Genomic DNA, 20190 nt, shown 5'->3' with positions numbered 1-20190 from the left:
AATAAAGGGATATTGACTACTTTTTTTTTTGCTTTATCCATCATATTTTTTAGCACTTTTTGATGCCACTTCTTTTTTTTTTTTTTCCCCACTGGGACATTTTTATTTTTGCTGTCAAAAATGTCTAAGCATACCTTGCATTTGGAATACAATGTTCCATTTATGAATTACATGGCACCCATTCACAATAAAGACAGGACAGATGTATAATTCATATCCAATTACAGTGTTTACTTCAGTTTTAATAAATTTAGTCTAGTTATTTTTCAGCTCAAATATATATTTGCAGTATAGTGAATGTATCTCCTTTAACATATAAACAGTAAATTAGTAATTAAATGTGTAGGTGGTAACTGTTGACATGAATGTGAAGGAAAAAAGGTGATGATGAAGGCAGTCCGACACACAGGGGTGGCAGTGTTTCTTCTGTTTAATATTTTGCACACATTTCTTGTACTTTGTTCATTTATGAGACCACGGAGGAAATGTGCTTTGCAAACATTTCACCGTCGTTATTGTTTACCACATTTCTAAGAGGTTGCAGAGAAGAGACAAAACGCAAACGGCTGTCTGGAATGGTTTCTTCCACTATTCTGCAAGCCTCCCCTGAATGAGTCATCCAGCTGGCTCCTCATTGGATAAGACCATGCCATCCCAAGGGATTGCCTTAGAGAGGCAGAAAGGCCTTGCTTCCATTCACAGAAACACTGCTATGCCTGCCCGTTATTTCATTCACATAAAAGACTAAATATCACATGTGGGGGTTTTTTTAGCCCTTGGCTTCCTTTTTCTCTTCTTGTGACATACAAGGACCTGCCTCATCATCCCTGCCTTTATGTTTGCCTTTGTTTCTAAGGAGAAAAGGCAGACGTGCTTTTTCTTTTTTTTTTTTTTTTTTTTTTTTTTTTTTTTTTTTTTCCCCCCCTTCTCTCTTGCCAGGCAGGAAACAGAGATATTGGGAAGGACTGCAGTGCGAAATCTGCAGCACAGTGAGAGCGGAAGCTGCTTATGAATGAGTGTCAGTATTTCAGCTTTGCTAAATGCTGCTGAGGACATTTTATACAGATGTGCGGTGCGCTTTCTGCTGACTGGGAGAGACGATGATGCTGTGCCGCTGTGTTTCTTATCGGCTTTCTTGAGCTTTTTGTTATCATTTTGGCGTATTCTCCTGAGAATGTCAGTCTCTGCTTTATTTAATTATTTTATTCGCTTCTTTTATTCATCACATTTCATTCAGACAGAACCAGTTGCTGGGCATTTTTCTGAATCTTTGCCATCTTTCTAAAAGTCCAATTATTCTGTAATTTATGTTTGGTTTTCTTTGTGGGTGTTTTGGCCACATTCAAGTTAAAATTATAAATATTTTGGAAAATTTAAGCTAAATATTTTTTCCTCTTTACTCAGTTTAAATTTAACTATGTTGGAGAGACTGTTAATACAGATTAACTGGTAGATTTTTTTTGTTTGTGCGAAGCTGCTCTCCGGGCATGGTGTCTGCTTTGTTTTGCTGATCTGATAAAATAACATGGGCCATATATTTCCAATCATGCCAGCTTATTGCAGCATATTTCTTTTTAGTTATTTTTTCCCTTTAAAAATATATATATTGGAATTTTTATTAAAACTTGCTAATTTCTGGTTAGTTTGAGGTAATATCTTTACATTTTTTTTCTCAATTTCCTGCCGTTTCAAGATCTGATTTAATGCAGATTTAATTTTTTGCCAAGTATGATCATTACAGTTCCCTCCACCTCCAATTCTTCATTTACTGTCCTCTGAGAAGCAAATAAGAAAGCAAGGAGTTGCAGGGAATAAATGAGTCTAGGGAATTTAAAAACTGATTGGTTCTAGTGTGCTGTTGGTGGGAGTTTTTTTTCCTCTCCCTCCAACAGGAAGTGATTTGCGATGTTCAGCAAGCCTTTTGTTGAGAAGGTTTTCTCAGATCAGTGAGTCATGCTTCAGCTCTGAGCCGGCAGGCAGCAGCCAGCAGAGTATTTGCTCTTTCCTTGCAGTGTCCGTGATCATCGGCGACATTCATCTCTTCTGTTCCAGTTTTGGGGAATTTTTTTTTTTTTTTGAGGAGCAGCTCTAAGAAGAAAAAGCAGAAGCATCGCAGCTTGAAAAGCTGCACCCCAAAAACTGGCAGGGTTTTTTTTTTTTTCTTTTAATCCTCAACTTCTTGTGCTACAGTGTTTCCACAGATTTTGTCTCTAACGGGTTGGATTTCTGTTCTGGATTTTTGAGAAACGATTGGACTTTGACAGCAACAGCTCTGCACATTGAACCGCCGCTGTAAACTCAACAGAGGAAGAAAAAAATTTGTCAGGTGGCCTGTGATTGCTGAGGCGTTCGCTGCCTGTGCTACTGCTGCTATGTTACAGGAGAGGGTTATCACCGCGGTTCGGCCACGTCTGCCTGCACGCCTGTGAAGGAGGCAGGCTGTGTGTGTTGGTTGGTTGGTTGGTGGAGAGAAGAGGAGCGAGCCATAGAGAGAAGGGAATGCTTCACCGTACCAAGTACAATCGCTTCAGGAATGAGTCGGTAACATCCGCCGATGAGCTTCTCCACGGCCTGTCCATGAACCCCAAGGTCTCGGCCTCCTCCCAGTCTGCAGCTGAGACGTCCTTCGCACTCCCAAGTGAGGTCCAGCCCTCCTCCACTGCTACCGTCCCTTCCAGCAACACAACCATCCATGGCTCTGAGCATCTGGAGGATGGAGGCACCACCCTCTGCACCCTCATCAACAAGGTCTCTGGCCTGAAATTCAGCAACTCGGGCAGCCTGCTTGGCATCAAGGGTCTACCTTCAGCCGTCAAGGACCTGGCCGTGTCCAAGCTGCAAGGGGGTGGGGGTGCGGGCTCCAGCCCCAGCAGCGTGGCGGCGGCAACAGCCGTCTCTGGTGTGGGAGGGTCTCAGTGCAGCTCCCATTCGACCCCCTGCACACAGTTAGAGACAGCTGTCAGCATGAGCAAGAAGAGCAGACTGGACGATCTCCAGCCTAGAGGAGAGGATTGGAATCCAGGTGGGGGTGGTGGACTGGTGAGCAAGCCCTCCAGAGGATGGCTGCATTCGAATGAGAAGATATCTGGCCCAGGAGTCACATATGTTGTGAAGGTTGGTGGACTTTCCCTCTTCTTCTTTCTCTATCAATGGGAAGAGATTAGCTACCTCCGATGGGATTAGAGTGAGAATGCAGTTGTGCATCACAACATGCCCTTGAGTGGGTGTGTGTGTGAGCTGGCTACTGCTGAAGGTTGAGCAATCAGAAAACAGACATTGAATAATTCAGGAAATGCAGAAGGTCAACACCGGTGGAAAAGTAGAGACAAAGCCCACGATGGTAACATGAAAAAAAACAGGCTTTAAACCATTGGTTTATCTGGTATTCTCCTGTCTGTGTGTGAAGCTACAGCGTTATGCTTTTGTAACCATGGTGATGTGTTATTTCTGTACATCGTGCACCTCTCCGAGCTCCACGGCTGCGTTGGCTCCCTGAAAACGGCTGAACGGGAAGAGACTCATGGTGTTTGTCTCATTGCAGCTGTTATCTCTCCCTAATGTTGTTCAGCCATCATGCATCATTTAAGTTGGTGCACAAGTAGAAGAGCTGCAAATGTCATGCCAGCAATGAGTCACTAGCACACAGTGATGCCGAGACCTGACTCTTCAAGGAAAGACAGATATGGGGTGATGGGATAGAAACAATTTTCACTGAAACATTAAGTGATCATTGTTTTATAGTTTAATTGAATAAAATGATCTTTTATTCATGCAGCAGATTGAACAAAGCACTTCTTTAGTTCTTAGGAAGGGATAAACACACCCAGTGAGACATGCTATATACTAAATCAAGTTAAACAAGATGACGAACATCATATGATGCCTACTACAACTTTTCTGAATAAAGCCTACAGTCTGTTTGACCAGTGTGGCTTTCCATTAACTGCTTCAAGGCAGACAGCACTTATTTTTGTCCAGTCAATGCTGCTGTGACAGGGGAAATGGGTCTGACCCCCCCAACTCCCAGCTCTTCCTGTCAGTTTGTGTCCTGCATGTATCGAGTTCAGCGTGGCGTTTCTGCTCACAGCACTTTTAATTAGCGTCATGCGGTCAACCCTCATACATCATGCACCATTACACTAGAGAGGGCATCGACTCACTGACATTGTTTACCCTCGCTTTCCTTCTCCTTTTGTTGCCGTTTGGTAAAATAAGAGTCAACATGAAATGATTCTAGTTCTTTTCACTTATTGGAAGTCAAATTTTGTTACCATTTGTGGTACTATTGTGATAAAACGGTCTTTTTAGGAATTTTTTTTTTTTTTTGATAGCATGACGTAGCAACCACAGCCCCACAAACATAAATACTTTAATGCCATACCATTTGAAATAGACCTACAGAGAACACCAGTTCTGAGTTCTATAAAGAAGTATACTTTTTATCACTAATATGCATGCAGTAAATTCATTTAATCATGTTTTTGGGTCTACTGATGTTTGTTGATCTCATGGGACACAGAGAGGAAAAAATACCAACAACTCTGACGATGCAGTACAGTTTTCACACATCAACATTTGGAATTAATCATTGTCATATGTCCAAATTCTTATTATGAGAAGAAAAAAAATTAACAGTAAACACTGCAATAAATGTACACCCTTACCTTCCAACCCAACCTTGAAGGTTTGTGGTCATTTGGTGATAGGCTGGATAAGCTCTAAACACGTCCTACGTTAACTTCCGGTTGAATTTATTAGACTGACTAAAAAGCCCCATTATTCAACCTAGTGGAGTTATGTTTTTAAAATATTAAGCAGCTAATCTCAAACTATTAGTTTTCACAAACTGTCATGCTCTGTGTTTTGATGCTTGGCATGTCTGTTAATCCCTGGGTGGTATATTCTGTCAATGTCTTCAAGATGCTGGTGTAGTAAATGCTTTGGGAATAAAGTTCTGCAGGCTGAACTTTGGTTAGTGAAGTTTTTGTGACAAACTACAGCCTAGTCAACACAACCAAATCATGACAAAATCTTGGCCCGTTCATAGAAGTCCCTCCGGTCTCTGGACAGCATTCGGAGACCAACGCATATTCCCCAAAGTAAACATGCTACCAGTAACACTTTATTTGAAGGGGGTGAATAAGACTGTCATGACACTGTCATAAACATGACATAACTCCTGTCATGAACATGAATAAGCCTTCATGAATATTTGACTGTCATAAAGCGTCATTCGGTAAATTGACACTTTTAATACAACGTTGGCATTATTCAAAATGTCTTTATGACAACTTGACATTAACCAAGAAATAATTACTGATATAATTTTTATAAAAGTATTACTGATTGCACTTTAAAAATGAGGTAACTTTGTTGTTAAAGGTAAAGTTTAAACAGTAATGATTTCCTGGTTAATGTCAAGCTGTCATAATAGACATTTTAAATGATGTCAACTTTGTATTAAGTGTCATGATTTACCGAATAACGCTTTATGACAATTATCATAAATATTCATGAAGACTTATTGATGTTCATGACATGTTATGTCATGTTTGACAGTGTCATGACAATCTTATTCACCCCCCTTCAAATAAAGTGTTACCCATGCTACCACATGCATACGTTCCACATTTATGTCATGCAGACGATGTAAAAATGTTCCACATTTACTTCCTTGGGTCCTGGTGGTGGATTGTCTGCCAATGCATCTGGAATCCATTAGAGTAGATTTATTTTCTCCCACAATTATTGGCTCCCTTGGTTTTAATATTTACAATCCCTCTTTGCCAATAGGACAACGGTACTTTTCTCATAAAACATTTTGTAATGTTGCATATTTTTTTAATGGATCATCTGGAGTCTTTGGTCCTGTTACATTCTTCTCTTTAGCCCATTCCACTGGATTTATTTTGGGTTTACGTAAGGGGACTGAGATGGCAGTGGGATGAGATGCTTATTTTTATTTTTTTAGTTCAAAAATACTTTATGTATCCCAAAGGGAAATTAAAGTTATTGCAGATGGTGATGAAGTGGACAGGGAGGGTCTCTAGTAGTAACGAGTCCTGCAGGATGTACTAACAGCTCAATATCCTGGCAGGAAAGACACTATTCCACAGTAACATGTCCTGGATGACACCATCACTTGTTGGCAAGAACTGCTAATCCACCTCATTTGCTTTTTGCTGCTGCTCTTTAAGTCTCTCTCTGATCGTATGGGTTTCAAGGCCGATCTTGAGACGGCGGAGTCCGGGATATTATTCTTGACTTTTATGATTGAATGAAGAGAAGATTTGAACTTCCTCCTGCTTTCTCTGTTCTTTGGTCCTGCTCTGCATCCTTGAAGCTCTTTTTCAACTTAGTCATAGGTCAAGTATAATCTGACCTTTTGAGATGCTAATCAGCAGCTCCTGGTTGTAAAAACTGGTTGTCACAGCTGTACATAAGAACTGTCTTTCCAACTGCACAGCATCCAAAACCAGAGGGATGACTCTATAAAGCAGTTTCTTTTGATCATTTCTAATAGTTTTTATTGAAACTTGGAGATTGCAAGTCCTTGTGTATTTCTGCATGTTGCAGTTCTATTTGTTTTAAGCTTTTTAGTTATTGCTCGGATTGTAAATATGGGCACACCCATATTTACAGTCCGGCAGAATCGGAAACAAAAACCTAGTTTTTGTTTCTGATTCTAGATGTGTGAAGATTAATACACATCTGCCTCATTTGAACAGCATGTTCACCAGTCTTTCCCATTTTGTGGTGAAGAAGAATCATTTTTATGAAACATTTATGCCCTGGGGGAAACTGCAGAGAAGAAATGTTTCAATGCTGTGCTCAGAATAAGTCTTCTCTTCCAATTTTAGAACAGTTTGATATATTTTTGGCCTTGTGGAAGTGAGCTCTTATTGGTGGTTCTGAAAATGGATAACACTGTCAGTCTGCAAATGTCACTGTGACATGGACAGTGTTTGCCAAAAGTTGCTGAATGCACCCTGGAGAATGGAGAAGTCGTCTGCAATTTATGGTTTTAATACATTTAGTTATGAAAAAGTAGGGGCAACATTAAGGTTCTTGGATGCCAAATTAAGAATATGATTCTGCTAAATGACAGGAATTTGTCAGCACAAAATGGTCCTGGTTGGTGCAGTGTTGTTCAAGCATGAGGTGTTTGTAATACGAGTAGCTCTTGTGCACTGTGACTTGACTTCATTGCAAGACACAGATATTAAGAGATAAAGCACAGACATTACTTTTATCTTTCAACCCTTCCTTTCTATATTCCTTCCTTCCGTTCACATGTCCTGCATGTTTTGGGGGTTTTTCCACTCCATGTTCGTTCTTTTTGCTTTTTCAGCTTCTATATTTAAAATCTGCCTGTAGAAACATCTGCCATAGATTCTTAATGAACTTTCATGTTGCAAGGGAAGGAGAACTCTTGGATAACTAAGTTTGGAGAATTCTGGATTTTTATTTTTTTTTATTGTAAAAGAACCCTAAGAGCTGGAAAGTATGGCATGAACATGTTTATGAAAATACAGCTGTCTGCCTGAGGACACCAGCAAGGAATAAAACTGATACTTTTAACTTTGAGCTCCCTGTATGCATCTCATACAACACTAATACACAAGTTCAAAAGGATGCAACTGGACAAGTGTTGATACCAATGCTAAAATTTTGAATACAATGATTATGAATCCACAACAGGACTGTAGTGACTTTGATCTTTGTTTCCTGACCAAATATGTTATGTTTACATAAATGCATGATTTTGTTAATCTCAAAATTTTCATTCTTCTTTGCAGTATCTGGGCTGCATAGAAGTTCTACGATCGATGAGATCCTTGGATTTCACTACGAGGTCACAAATAACAAGGTATGTTCAAACATGGTGTGGTTTTCTTCATTCAAATTTTTGTGTTATGGCTTGTTTTTAATATTAAAATGGTAGCGTCTATAAGGTTGCTTTCTATAATTATTACTAAAACACATGGCTGTCTCATAATATTTCCTGGTGACAGTATCTCAAATAGAATAAATGTAAAAATATTTGGGACTACTGATCGTGTTTGACGATATGGCTCACTGCCTAGGTCACAATAACAGCTCAACAGTTTAAAGACAAAACAGAATTTTTGTTTCACAAACATTTTTGTTTAAATACGACTTTGCATGTCCAGCTTGTGGAAAAAAAAACCCCACCATGTACCAGAGCTTGCTGAATATGCTGACGTTAATGCTTTTTTTTTTTAAAGCATTTCAGTTACATTTAATCTAACATCCTCTACTTGGTGTAGGAACTTCTACTGTCCCTACACCGAGTAGAGATCCCAAAGTTGGAATATACAACTTGTATTGTGGAAAAAAAAACACCAACAAAATGTTTACAATTCAAATGTTCATCTATGTCTTCATGCAATAGACAGACATGTTTAACATTTTGCTACGTACCATGAAAATGAACTAAAGTATAATGATGTAGTTGATTCTGTTGAGTGAATATAAAATGAGCAGTTAGATTTAAATATTGTATACAAAAGATAACATGAACTATTTCACTGTTTAACCTTAAAGAAAAGATCAGTTACTTGTTTAGTTGATTAACAAATGACTGAAGCTCCTTCTTCTGTAAGCCCATTTTTCAGTCTGTATGTATATTGCAGCAATGACACACAGTGATTAAAGTGACTCAGACCCTGACAATGACTCAGTGGCTCTATTGTGTCAGAGTCCAAATGAGCCCTCCCTCCTCCAAAAAAGTAACAAGCAAAATACAATACAGAGACAATTAAACCCATTTTAATAAGAGTTGCACAAGTTAGAAAATCTAATTGTATGCATCATTGTAAAACATTAAAAATGATTGATTCATCAAAGGTGTGTGTAATAAAATGCTGCAAAATTCCTGCATGATGCCATATTTTTGATGAAGATGGCTTCTTTCTAGTGTATCTAAGCAACAAAACATTCAAATCATTGTCCATTAAACGGGTAAAGCAATCATTTTTTTATTGATGTAAACTATTTGTTCACTTGGAGGTTTCTGTCACTCCATAAGTATTTTTGAAGTTTGTTACTGATGTGCAGTGAAACAAAGTCTGATGGGAATTGGTTTGTCTTGTCCACTTTTCTGCATGACTTCCTGAGCTTTGCATCATTGGTTTGGAAAGCTGTCGCTGTAGCCCCACCGTCGCATGATTAGCCTCTTTTGTTCAGAATGTCAGGCAAAAAAAAAAAAAGTTACAGGAGACGAGTTATTAGATTTATCAGAAAGATAAGTCTCTTATTTTTGAATTGTGCACATTTCTTATTAAATTAGTCCTATTGTTAATCATGTAATTCATGTGCTTGTCTTCTGTGTATGAATTCTTACTTGCTCAAAAGTGTATGAAAGTCTGAAACGTAATCCCATTTCTTCATTTCCAGCTAATTCAACAGCTTTTTCTAACTTGTGGACAAGCACAATGTAGTGCCTGTCTGAAGCATAGGTATTTAGAAGATGAACACGTTAACTCGAACACATTTTAATCTGTGTAATGACGGTCATATGCACAAAAGTTAAGTATCTTCAAAGTTGGTGGAAAAAAAATGCATTGAAATGACTTGAATCTAAACATGGTCCTTTAATGTAGGCAAGACTACATTAGAGGAAAAATTCTTTGCTAAAAACTTGCAGGAAATTTATTGTTGCATCACCTTTCATAATGACTTGTTTCGTTATTCTTATTTTTTTTTATATAGTGTTGTAATATCTTCCGTCAAAATAAAAAAATCTACTCTAATTAATGATTTATTCATTCATTACTATAGCTCTATATTAATTTAAATATTGAATGGTTTTAAAGCGGATTTAGATTTGAAATCAAAACTAAAATAAAAAATCTGTTTTGGATAAATAGCACAATAGTAACTGATTTTCAGTAAGTAACAATGGGAATATGATCCATGTTATTGCTGATGACGCTGAACATGGTTGTCCTCTTACCCTCCCTGCAGGGAAGCTATCAGCCTGGTGTGTGAAGCAGTTCCTGGGACCAAAGGAGCGCTGCGGAAAAGAAAGGTATGCCGACAAATGGAAACGCCGTCCAGATCCCCGAAGAATATACGCAAACTGCTCAGTAGTTTGAAGAGTAAAGGACATTGGATATTCATTTGCCCTTCTGTGGTTTATTTATAGCACCCCTCTGTATGTTTTGCCCCCACTCCTTTTTACCTTCCTGTATGTGAAATGAGGCAAAGAAGGGAGATGAAGACGAATGGCGCCATGTCTGCGTGGGCGTAGCTTCAGCCCACGATGTATTGCACAGTGCTTAGTGACTCATGTAGTTCACAATATCTGTGATCAGGAGGCTGAGCTGCAGTGTGTGTGAGTGGATTCTGTTTGTGGGCCTTAATGTGAAGCATTATTCTGCTCTCTAAAGCTTCCTCAAATGTCAGAAAAGGGAATATAACAAAAACAGAATGAGTACCATCTAATTTCTCTGAATGGAGGTTCTGATATTAGATGATGTTCCTGTGGATGTGTGACAAATGCGTGATCGTGACATAAAACGGAGTATCTTAAATAACTATGTCCTTTTTAATCTGCCCACTCTCTTTTAAAAACCTTCTTTTAAATGAGATGAATGTTATATTTGGCATCAGATTCAGACTGGAGATTTTTCGTTGTGGTGGTTTGAGTTTCTTAAAAGTTTAAGGTGGGGGGGTCAGAAATATTTAAGTTGAGGGGTTTTTTTTCTAGTTTGCATGAAACGATAAAATTTTTTCTTCCATCTCTGTATTTCTTCCCCTGCTCCATTTAGCCACCATCCAAAGCCCTGTCCAACATTTTAGGCAAGAGTAATCTCCAGTTTGCTGGCATGTCCATCAACCTGAACATCTCCACCAGTAGCCTCAACCTAATGACCCCTGACTGCAAACAGGTCAGTCTCCAACAATCCCCAATTATGTCCAAAATTAACTCATTATGGGTGAGTTAATTTTGGACTTTTAAACTTTATTTCACAATGATTTGTATGTGCACAAAATATTCAGTTTACAAATGAATTTGTTTTTTCTTCTGCCAGATCATTGCCAACCATCACATGCAGTCTATCTCCTTTGCATCAGGTGGAGATCCTGTAAGTATTTCCAGCATTAATTTTCAGTTTACCAACATAGATGTTTTAAAGAATCAATATCTGCGATTTAATCCAAATTACCTCACTCTGTCAAATACAACTTACCACATGATATTGACCCATTTCAATGTATTAGCAGTATTATATCAGTGAAATTTACCAAGTTATCATTTATTCTTGTAGGATACAACAGATTATGTTGCCTATGTAGCAAAGGACCCGGTCAACAGAAGAGGTGAGGATGCATTTCTGACATTCATAAAACGGTCTAATGTGAGCATGTTCTTTACTGCTGTAATCTGACGCTTCTCAGCATGTCACATCCTCGAATGCTCCGACGGGCTCGCTCAGGATGTTATCAGCACCATCGGCCAGGCGTTTGACCTTCGCTTCCAGCAGTACCTGCAGTGTCCCTCAAGCAAGATGTCCTCAGTCCATGACAGGTAAGAAGTTCAATATCAATGTTTGAATTGTTCTTATACAGGTCTGGAAAAATATGGCTATTTAGAAAAAAGAAAATGGATATTTGAAAGATTTTTTTTTTCCTAGTTTTTCTTAATTTTCTATTTTATAAATTTTTACAATGATTTAGATTTAATTGACCTGCTTTGTCTTTGATTTGATTTTAAAATTTCCCTTGTCAAATAGATGGATTAAATGGACAGACTTTTCACTACTTTCTAGATGCTGGACTATTTCAAATAAAACTTAAGCTGAACCTGTAATAAATAAAAGTTAAAAAGACAAGCAACTTACTAAGCATACTTTTATTTTTAGCATTTTTATAAATATAGTCTTTAAAGCAAAATATGTTCTGAAAAGCCTACATTTATGCTAGGATTCTTCAGTTATTTGGTAAATGCAATAGTTACAAATTTTGAACAAGATCTTCTGTAAGTTAGCCCCAATAAACATTGTTTTGTGATTTGAAAGGTGAAATTGGTGTCTTCAAAAGTAATAAAACACTGAAAATATTTTTAATAAGGTTGAAATAGAAATTGTAAGCTTCATATGAATTCAGTGTTAACATTACGGTGAATAAACTTTTCTTAAGAGGTGAAACCATAACTTTTAAGAAACGTTTGTTCAATTTCAGCATTTAGGTTCTGCTTTACATATAAATTTAAGGGTTTTCCATGTTTAATGCTTTTTTTTTTTTTCCCCCCAGAGTATTAAACATGGAGGAGTTGGCATGGACAGAGGAAGAAGAGGAGTCAACAGAACATCCTTATTATAACAACATCCCTGGCAAAATGCCACCCCAAGGAGGCTTTATTGATTCTCGACTGACGAATCAGAACGCAGCATGTGAAGGCGGCCAGGTAGAAGGTTGATAATATTCTAAAGCGCCATAAAACAATCGTGGACGGGTTTTGTCTTAAAAAAATAAATAAATCGGCACCTCATTTAAAAAATTTGCTGAGATGGCAGTCTTTTTGTCTTTATATGCTTTTGATGTGAGACTACAATGCCATTAAAAAGTAGTGTCTGTGTTTTTAGTTGACTTAAATGTTTCAGACTGTTACAGAATGTCATATCAGACAAAGATAACTTTGTTCTCAAGCTTAAGGTGACAAACTTTATCATTTTGGTGCAAAGCACAAATTACAGTTACAATGACGGTTCTTGATGCTGAAAAATGGCTCCATCAAAATGTTTGACTGTCAGAACAATCTTTCCCCCAAAATGTTGTTTTATGCGACATAAGGGGACACACACCTTCTAAAACATTCCAACATTTTGTCTTGGAATGTTTCCATGTGTCATTTTGTCCTGGTCAGTTCTCAACTTCCCAATAGAAAGGGCTATTCACATTTAATGCATAATTTAACAAGGGCAAATATACATACTTCCTCTCATTAAAAACATCATTTTAAATAAATTTTTCTGTATTTATCCAGGTTATTATTGATTATTAAAATGTATTCTGAAACCTTTAGGTGTGACAATGTCCTACGATTTGTATGTGTATTTGTTGAAAAATAAATTCACTGCTTGTGCGTTTGATCAGACTGGTCCGGGCTCGGTGGATCAGACGTACTACCAGGGACGGCATTGTGAAAACTGGGCTGATGAAAGGAAAGCCATCTTCCTGCAGCAGGGTAGGAACCACCAAACACTCCAGTACAGTAAGCACATCTTTACTCCTGGACCATGTTGTCACTTCAGCAGGTTGACTTTGGCTTTGTTTCTTTCAATATTCAGGATCTTTTGATATCAGCGGTTTCCCAGAGAATAAAGGTCAGACACCTAAAGCAGCGGAGATGCCCATGTACGTGAACACCCAGCAGATTGATGCCCAGGTGCTTGCAGCTCTCCAGGCTGAAGCAGAAAATGCTACAAAGGGCATAGTAGAGGCAGGCAAAGAGAGCCCCCAGAAGGACCTGTTTGACATGAGTAAGACTTGATTGATTTCTATTTAAAGTTTAGTTACCATTGGTTTTGCATAATAAAATTAGATGATTCTAACTTGGAATGCTTTGAAAAGACAAAATTTTTTTCGGCCCAATATTTTTGGAAGAGATTAGTTCAATTGTGTTGATTAAAATACAAAGACCTTACAAGTTAAAAGCTCTTGTCAAAGTTCTGTAGTTTGAGCTAGTTTTCTTGCAGCTGTTTTTTTTTTTTTTTTTTTTTTTTTTAATGCAGTCAAAAATTAAGCCCTACGTATAATTTAGTAACTTGTCGTTCCAAGTTACTGAATTTGTTGTGGTTTGAAGACCACAACAAATAACAGTGTTCAATATTGCCTGCCACAGTTTTGCTGATGGAATTAGACCTCTTGTCTTTATAGGTTCTGCATAGGACCATTGAGGTTTGGGCATTTTTTTGACCCATCAATGTTTCAGTGTTACTGGTGCATATTAGGTCTGAGGTTTGTCTGGGCCATTGCATCACTTTGTTTTACTACTTATTTGCCCTCTTGCATATTTAGCTCTCATGTCAGGTGTATAACTGAGTATTTGTCCAGAAACAATTGCTGGTAAGTCATTTGTAGTTTTATGTATGGTATGAGAACTGTCATCAGTAGCTGGTAAACCCAATTAAAGCCAAAATCATCATGTGTAAAGTTTTTTGCTTTATAAAACTGTGCTATTATACATGTATTGGTACTACTGTTTTAAGATGAACAGAAAACCCTTGAAATAAATGCTTTTGACATTTAAATAGAATACTTATGTTAAAATTACTCTAAAATTGATTAAGCAAGATTTTTATTTTATCTTGTAAACTTTTATGAGAATTTAGGCATCTATAACTAGCTTTTTTCCTGGTCTTATATGATATGATGGAGGTCCATTTCTCTTGCCCACACTTCAAAATGAAAGACATGTTAAGATGACATTCAGGATGGTAGATGTACATGATTCTTTAAACCCGTTTCTCTTCCAAAGGCCCTGGAAACTTTCATATAGTACATAGACAGTCTGATGCATCAGGGCATTTAAATAAAATCTTGTGTTAATCTACTAGTAAAATGAAAATGCAGCCCCTTCAGCAGGATTTTGTAAAAAAGTTGGATTTAAAAAAAAATAATGCTTGTCTCAATGTGGGACTTGACTACCTCAGTGAACATACTTGAATAAAAAGTTAAATCGTGATAAATTGTTATGCTACTGTAATAAAAGGTACATTTATTTTAAGGATTTTTAAACATCTTTACCAGGGGTGCCATTAAATGCAGAGGTTGCTGTAATTAAAATAATTACAGCAGTTCACAGCTTTACCTCTTTATGCAAGTCTTATTTAATTACATCATGTCAGCAAAAAGATAAGAAGATAACCGTGTTAATGTTTTATGGCTTTATTCTTTCCTCCTTTTAACCCCCAATTTGACTTGACTACTGATTTTTATATCGTCGTATGACAAAGTATTTGTTCCCATACTGATTTCTTCTGTTTTTGCCCTTATCACTAATCAGATTTCAACAAAAGGCTCAAATAATCTGAGCAAACTGTAAAACCAAAATATAAACCACTCAAACCACTGTGACCTTATGTGAAAGATATAATTACCCCCCTTGTAAAATCATGAGTGAACTTTGAACACTTTTTGGGAAGTTAAATTAAATTTCAGTCAACACGGTGGAAACTGCAAACTGTTCTGACGACAAATGGTTACAAGCCATTTCTCAGACTTTGGGACTCCAGTAAACTGCACTGAGAGCCATTATCTACTAATGGATGTACATGGAACAGTGCTGAACCTTCCTAGATTGGTCTGCCAACTTCCCGTAAATGACGCAATGCGGAAATATTTTTACAATCTTCTGAACTTCAATTTTCTGTCGTGACTCTAACTTTTCTCTCATGCACTAGAGCCCTTTGAGGAAGCCATTCAGTCCCAGTCCCAGCCACTGGCCCCAGGGCAGTCCCAGACTCAAGTGTCCAACCTTCAGAAGGCAGCTTCTGTTGACAACTCCAGCCCTCTCCTTGTCCGATCTTTGGCTTTCCGCGCGCAAGAGGAGCTGGAAGGCCAGACATGGTACCATGGCAAAATGAGCCGGCGTGATGCTGAGAAACTGCTTAAGAGCGATGGGGACTTCCTTGTCCGCACGAGCACTACCAACCCAGGGTCCTACGTTCTGACTGGTATGCACAATGGACTCTCCAAACATTTACTGCTTGTGGACCCCGAAGGCACGGTAAGAACAAGCTATAAAAGCTGGTTTTGGAGCGTGAAACCAAAACTGATTCTTAACACCTGTGTTCTTCTTTTTCAAAGGTGCGGACAAAAGATCATATATTTGACAGCATTAGCCACCTTATTGGCCATCACCGTGACAACAATTTGCCAATTGTCTCAGCTGGGAGTGAACTCTGTCTCCATCAGCCTGTTGAAAGGAAATTGTGATATTTGAAATGCCTGATGGGAAGCAGAGGGCCTTTAGATGCGCTCTCCTCCTGGAACTGGAAGATGCCTGCAAAAGGCTCAATGTGCTCAACACTGACCTGCTTTACTGGAGTCACTGGAGTACTCGAGATTTGTTAAGGATTAAGGAAAACTATTTATAGAATTGCTATTTTGTTGTGATGACTGAAATGCTATATTTTTGAGAAGAAAAATCAGTGCATTTGGACTTGATACTTTGATTTGGTGTTTAAAGAAACAATAAAGCGACAAATTGTTCTTGTAGTTTAGACGCAGTGCAAATAAAACCTCAAAGAGGCAAGAAGAATATTTTAAAAATAAACTCTAAACTAAGTTTTGTCTGTCAAGCACAACCATATTTCTACTGAACATGTTGACTCAGTGGTTGAAGAATCAGAAAAGGCTCTTTTAAATAAATTCAAATAAAAAAATAAAAATGCCCTGAAACTGACCATTAGTGTGACAGCTTGATTTATTAGTCTCCATATGAAAGCTACTTTTGTTGGAGATTGAAGCCGAATGTGTTGTCAGTGTCGGGGAGCAAACAGACACCTTTTCATCCTGCAGTCAATGGCTTTAGAGATCGGCCTTTTTTTAAAATACAATTATAAAGTATTTCCTTGTGTCACTGCAGCCGCATGACTTCAAATCAATTGTTCTCGTGTTCGTAGACCTTGAATTCCCCTTCATTTGAAAGGAGGTGCTTGTGTATGCCGACACTGTTTAAAAAAAAAAAAAAAAAAATCTGCTTTTTCAACCAGTGGTTTGTTTTGAATTGGTTTTCTCTGACTTTTAGGTGTTGTCGGTGATTAGTTTTTGGTGCTTGATACAGTTTAATATCCTCACATTTTAAATGAACACACTCGGCTCTTTGGGTGAACTTTTTAAAAAGGGTTTCTGTTTTTTTTTGTTTTTTTTTTGAATGATTACACATGAATAGCACAATCGGAGCTCTGTTTCAGTCGTACTAGATGAGTGCTCACTGTTTCAAGGTGTCATTAATGGAAATGTTGCTTTCACATCAACTAAAGCTAGAACAGATTATTCACTAGCACTTATTGAAACTACAACTGCATAGATTCAATGTGTTAATCATGACTAGGCATGGGCTGGTCAGTGTTAAGTCCATACATAGCCCTTATTTGGACCTACATATTTAGGTTTAGCTCACACAAAACTGCTAGTTGGGTCTAAAGGTGGTCTAAGCTTTCAATAAAAAAGAAAATAAAAATCCACAAAGTCTGTAGATTGTGCTAAAATGCCAGAAGCAAATTTAAAGACTGCTTGGTTTTGTTTTAGTATGAATGAATTTGATTTTTACCAAATGAGAGATTATGGTAAAAATGTCTTCCCAAATATTCTGTTTTTCAGATGGAGTAGAGGTAAAAACCATATACATGTACTTCAGTTGCAGATGGTGTTTTTACATTCGAGCAGTAGAGGGAGTACATTGACAAAACCTTTTTTTTTTGTTTAGATCACCAGAAATAAAGTTCAGCTCCCTTTTAATGAAGCGTTAGGATCCTAATTTCCAACCAGAACTGCGGCACTCTCCTACAGAGGTAGCCCCTCCATTGCTGATTAAACGGAGATTACGCTGTGTTGGCAGAATATCTGAGGCATTTGATGAATGAATTTTGTTTTGTTTTGAGGAAAAATATAATTAGTATTAGAAATGATGGTAAAACCACAGCTGGTAAACCAGAAAAGTCTTGTAAACTCATAGCTCATTTGGTAAAGATCTAGATTCCCCAAATTCAATAAGTTCATTCCACTGCTCTTTTTTTAGTCTTAGTAAAACAGGACTACATGTAGACTTCTAGTAAACGTGTAAAAATACACAGAAAAATAGACGAACAATGGTAAGGTGTGTTAAAATACAGGGACATACAGTACTATGCTTCAATTTCTTTTACCTTTAAACTGAACGCAAGAATTATTCTGTCTGTTGCTAAAATACGCTTTAATATCTATGTATGATTAAAAATGTAGAGAAAACATCACTGTCAGTAGTTGTTCAGGCAATTATTCCCCAGAATATTATGTTTTTGCCATGTTTTATTTTGCCATAATAATGGGTTCAATTAATCAAACTTTGTAAAGGTAGCCAGCTTTCAGTCGGATTTGTTGCTTCCCAACCGTTTCTGAAAACTGCTGGAGAAACTGAAGTTATGCCTCCACTTTCTCTGGTAATGCGAGCCAGCCTATGCCTACCCATATATACACTTCAGCCACTAGGTGCCATAATGGTACCTTTTGAGTATTTGTTCATTTTCAGAGTCGTTCCATTTCAGAGTCAATGCCATCTGTAAACAATTGATCTTATAAACAGTTCAGTGTTGAGTCTTACTATTTCATGAAGAAAGAAACCCAAATTTTGATGGGGTTAGTGGAAATGATCTGCAGCTGCTCTGGAAACTGCCTGTTTTTTTTTCTTCTCTTTTTCTTTTCAAATGGCTTCATTCTTACTGTTGTCAGGACTGATGGATACCAAATGAATGGGGCATTGTATTTGAAATGCACTCGACCACTTGAGTTGTACCAAAACAAGTACGTGTTCAATGAGTTTGACAAGACAGATGCAATGTAATATAATGTGCCTGTGTTTTGCTGCAAGAAGGTGTGTATAGTACAGGAACCACACAGCAACCTGTTTGGTCATGGACCTTTGGCATACTATAAAACACTTTTACTTCTTTACATCTCTTACTTCTGCAATGTTTGTGACTAAATTTTCCAGAAAACTTGAGAACTTGCAAAAGGAAACGATACTAAATTTTCTAAAAAAAATAAAACAAAACAAAACAAAAAAAAACAAACAAGCAAATTGGACAACATTTTGAAGAAAGTGAAAACGGCTTCATACTTGAATGTAACAGACTGAACCTTATTAGCTCTGCAATGTAAAGAATCTACTCGACTAAAAAAAAAATGCTTGGACACTGATGGCGTCTTTCCAGATTTCTCTTGACTGAAATGTGCCTTTAATTTGTACAAATGGTGTTTTCTTTTCTCTCCCTTCAGTGTGCAATAGCTGATCTTCAATGGGGCATGCCTGTTCACTGGAGGTTGTTTTTGCCCTGCTGCGTGTTGCTGCTTGAGACTAGTGTTCTCACTTTCTCTTGGTCTCTTTCCCTCACTATTAATATGTATTATAAATGTCATTCTTTCTGGGTTATACATTAATGACAGAGGGTGTCACAGAAAAACACTATTTCGGGACAGCTATATTTAAAAGTACGAAATAAAAACGAGTCCAAATGATGTTTACAGATGTTTAATCTTTTAGTTGTATGGGTTTGTCATTATTCTGTATGACTGTTTGGCAATAAAATTGTGAATGTGTATAATCTCTCTTGTGTTTCCTACGACTAAGATTCTTTTCCTTTGGTGTCAGATGCAGCTTTTGGCATTTTTTTTAAAACACATTTTCCCTAAGTAGCAGATGTGCTTTCATATAAAAACCATATCTGGCTCCTTTAGATAAGCTCATGCTGTTGAAGCATTTGTTGGTAACCAAAGAAATGCAGCAAATGCCACAAACAGGTGCCAGAAAATTCCCATCTGAATTTAATGGCCAAAGTGTAGGGTTGACCTCAGCCGGTCCAGTAAACCAGTCGGCCTTGAAGAGGCTTGGGCAGTGCTGGCACATCCACCAAGAGAAGGAAAAAGAGCTTGTTCCTAATTCTGGTTAACTTGCACCCTTTTTTCAGTCTTCTCCGTGGTCCTGATGCCCCTTCTGAGGGTACTCTTGTTCCAGACATCTGTGAGACCTCACTGGGATGTGTGTCTGTCTCCAAACCCCTCTGTTCATTCTGGTTTTGGTTTGTTCTGGCTGATCCATGATTTCTTCCAGCTTTGCCGAGGCTCCAGGAACTGTCTGTTCCCACTGACGTCCACAAAAAGTCTTCGTCTTGTCACGAACGCCACAAACCAGAGCCAGAAAGGCCCGTCTCATCTCGCAACTGACCAGAGTGTAGATGACCTGTTCTCTGGAAATGCACTGTTAATAATATTGGTCTTTCTTTATATTCTAAATGGTTGCCTGCAATTTTAATGATCCCATTTGAACATATTTGGTTTCTTTCAGGACTTGACAAGAAGGCAAAACCAGCGCAGTTAGTACATTCAGTAACTGTGCTGGTCTCAATTACAGATGCTTAAGTTGTGTAAACATTAGTCACCAAAGTGAAACTTCTGTGC

The 20190-nt window shown here is 37.9% G+C and overlaps 1 protein-coding gene across 6 annotated transcripts in view; it reads left to right on the top strand.

The window, feature by feature from the left end:
• shc3 (SHC (Src homology 2 domain containing) transforming protein 3) overlaps positions 1 to 20190 on the top strand; it is a 38418-nt gene that overhangs the window by 3594 nt on the left and 14634 nt on the right. For 2 of the 6 annotated variants that reach the window (XM_016674741.1, XM_016674742.1), the window contains exons 3-14: positions 2191 to 3114; positions 7800 to 7870; positions 9991 to 10054; positions 10797 to 10916; positions 11061 to 11114; positions 11298 to 11349; positions 11428 to 11557; positions 12283 to 12436; positions 13126 to 13216; positions 13320 to 13511; positions 15435 to 15760; positions 15841 to 18787. In XM_016674741.1, coding sequence (XP_016530227.1) covers positions 2500 to 3114; positions 7800 to 7870; positions 9991 to 10054; positions 10797 to 10916; positions 11061 to 11114; positions 11298 to 11349; positions 11428 to 11557; positions 12283 to 12436; positions 13126 to 13216; positions 13320 to 13511; positions 15435 to 15760; positions 15841 to 15969 — 1998 coding nt within the window. In that variant the 5' untranslated portion in view covers positions 2191 to 2499 and the 3' untranslated portion in view covers positions 15970 to 18787. Of the gene's footprint in view, positions 1 to 2100; positions 3115 to 7799; positions 7871 to 9990; positions 10055 to 10796; positions 10917 to 11060; positions 11115 to 11297; positions 11350 to 11427; positions 11558 to 12282; positions 12437 to 13125; positions 13217 to 13319; positions 13512 to 15434; positions 15761 to 15840; positions 18788 to 20190 lie in introns of those variants that run through there. The other 4 variants (XM_016674743.1, XM_016674745.1, XM_007558948.2 and 1 more) reach the window with 4 other exon arrangements.

This window comes from Poecilia formosa, unplaced genomic scaffold (assembly GCF_000485575.1).
Source record: "Poecilia formosa unplaced genomic scaffold, Poecilia_formosa-5.1.2 Scaffold100, whole genome shotgun sequence".
NCBI classification, from domain to species: Eukaryota; Metazoa; Chordata; class Actinopteri; order Cyprinodontiformes; family Poeciliidae; genus Poecilia; species Poecilia formosa.
Note: the sequence above shows the minus strand (reverse complement) of the source record. Positions and strands in the feature narration are given on the sequence as shown.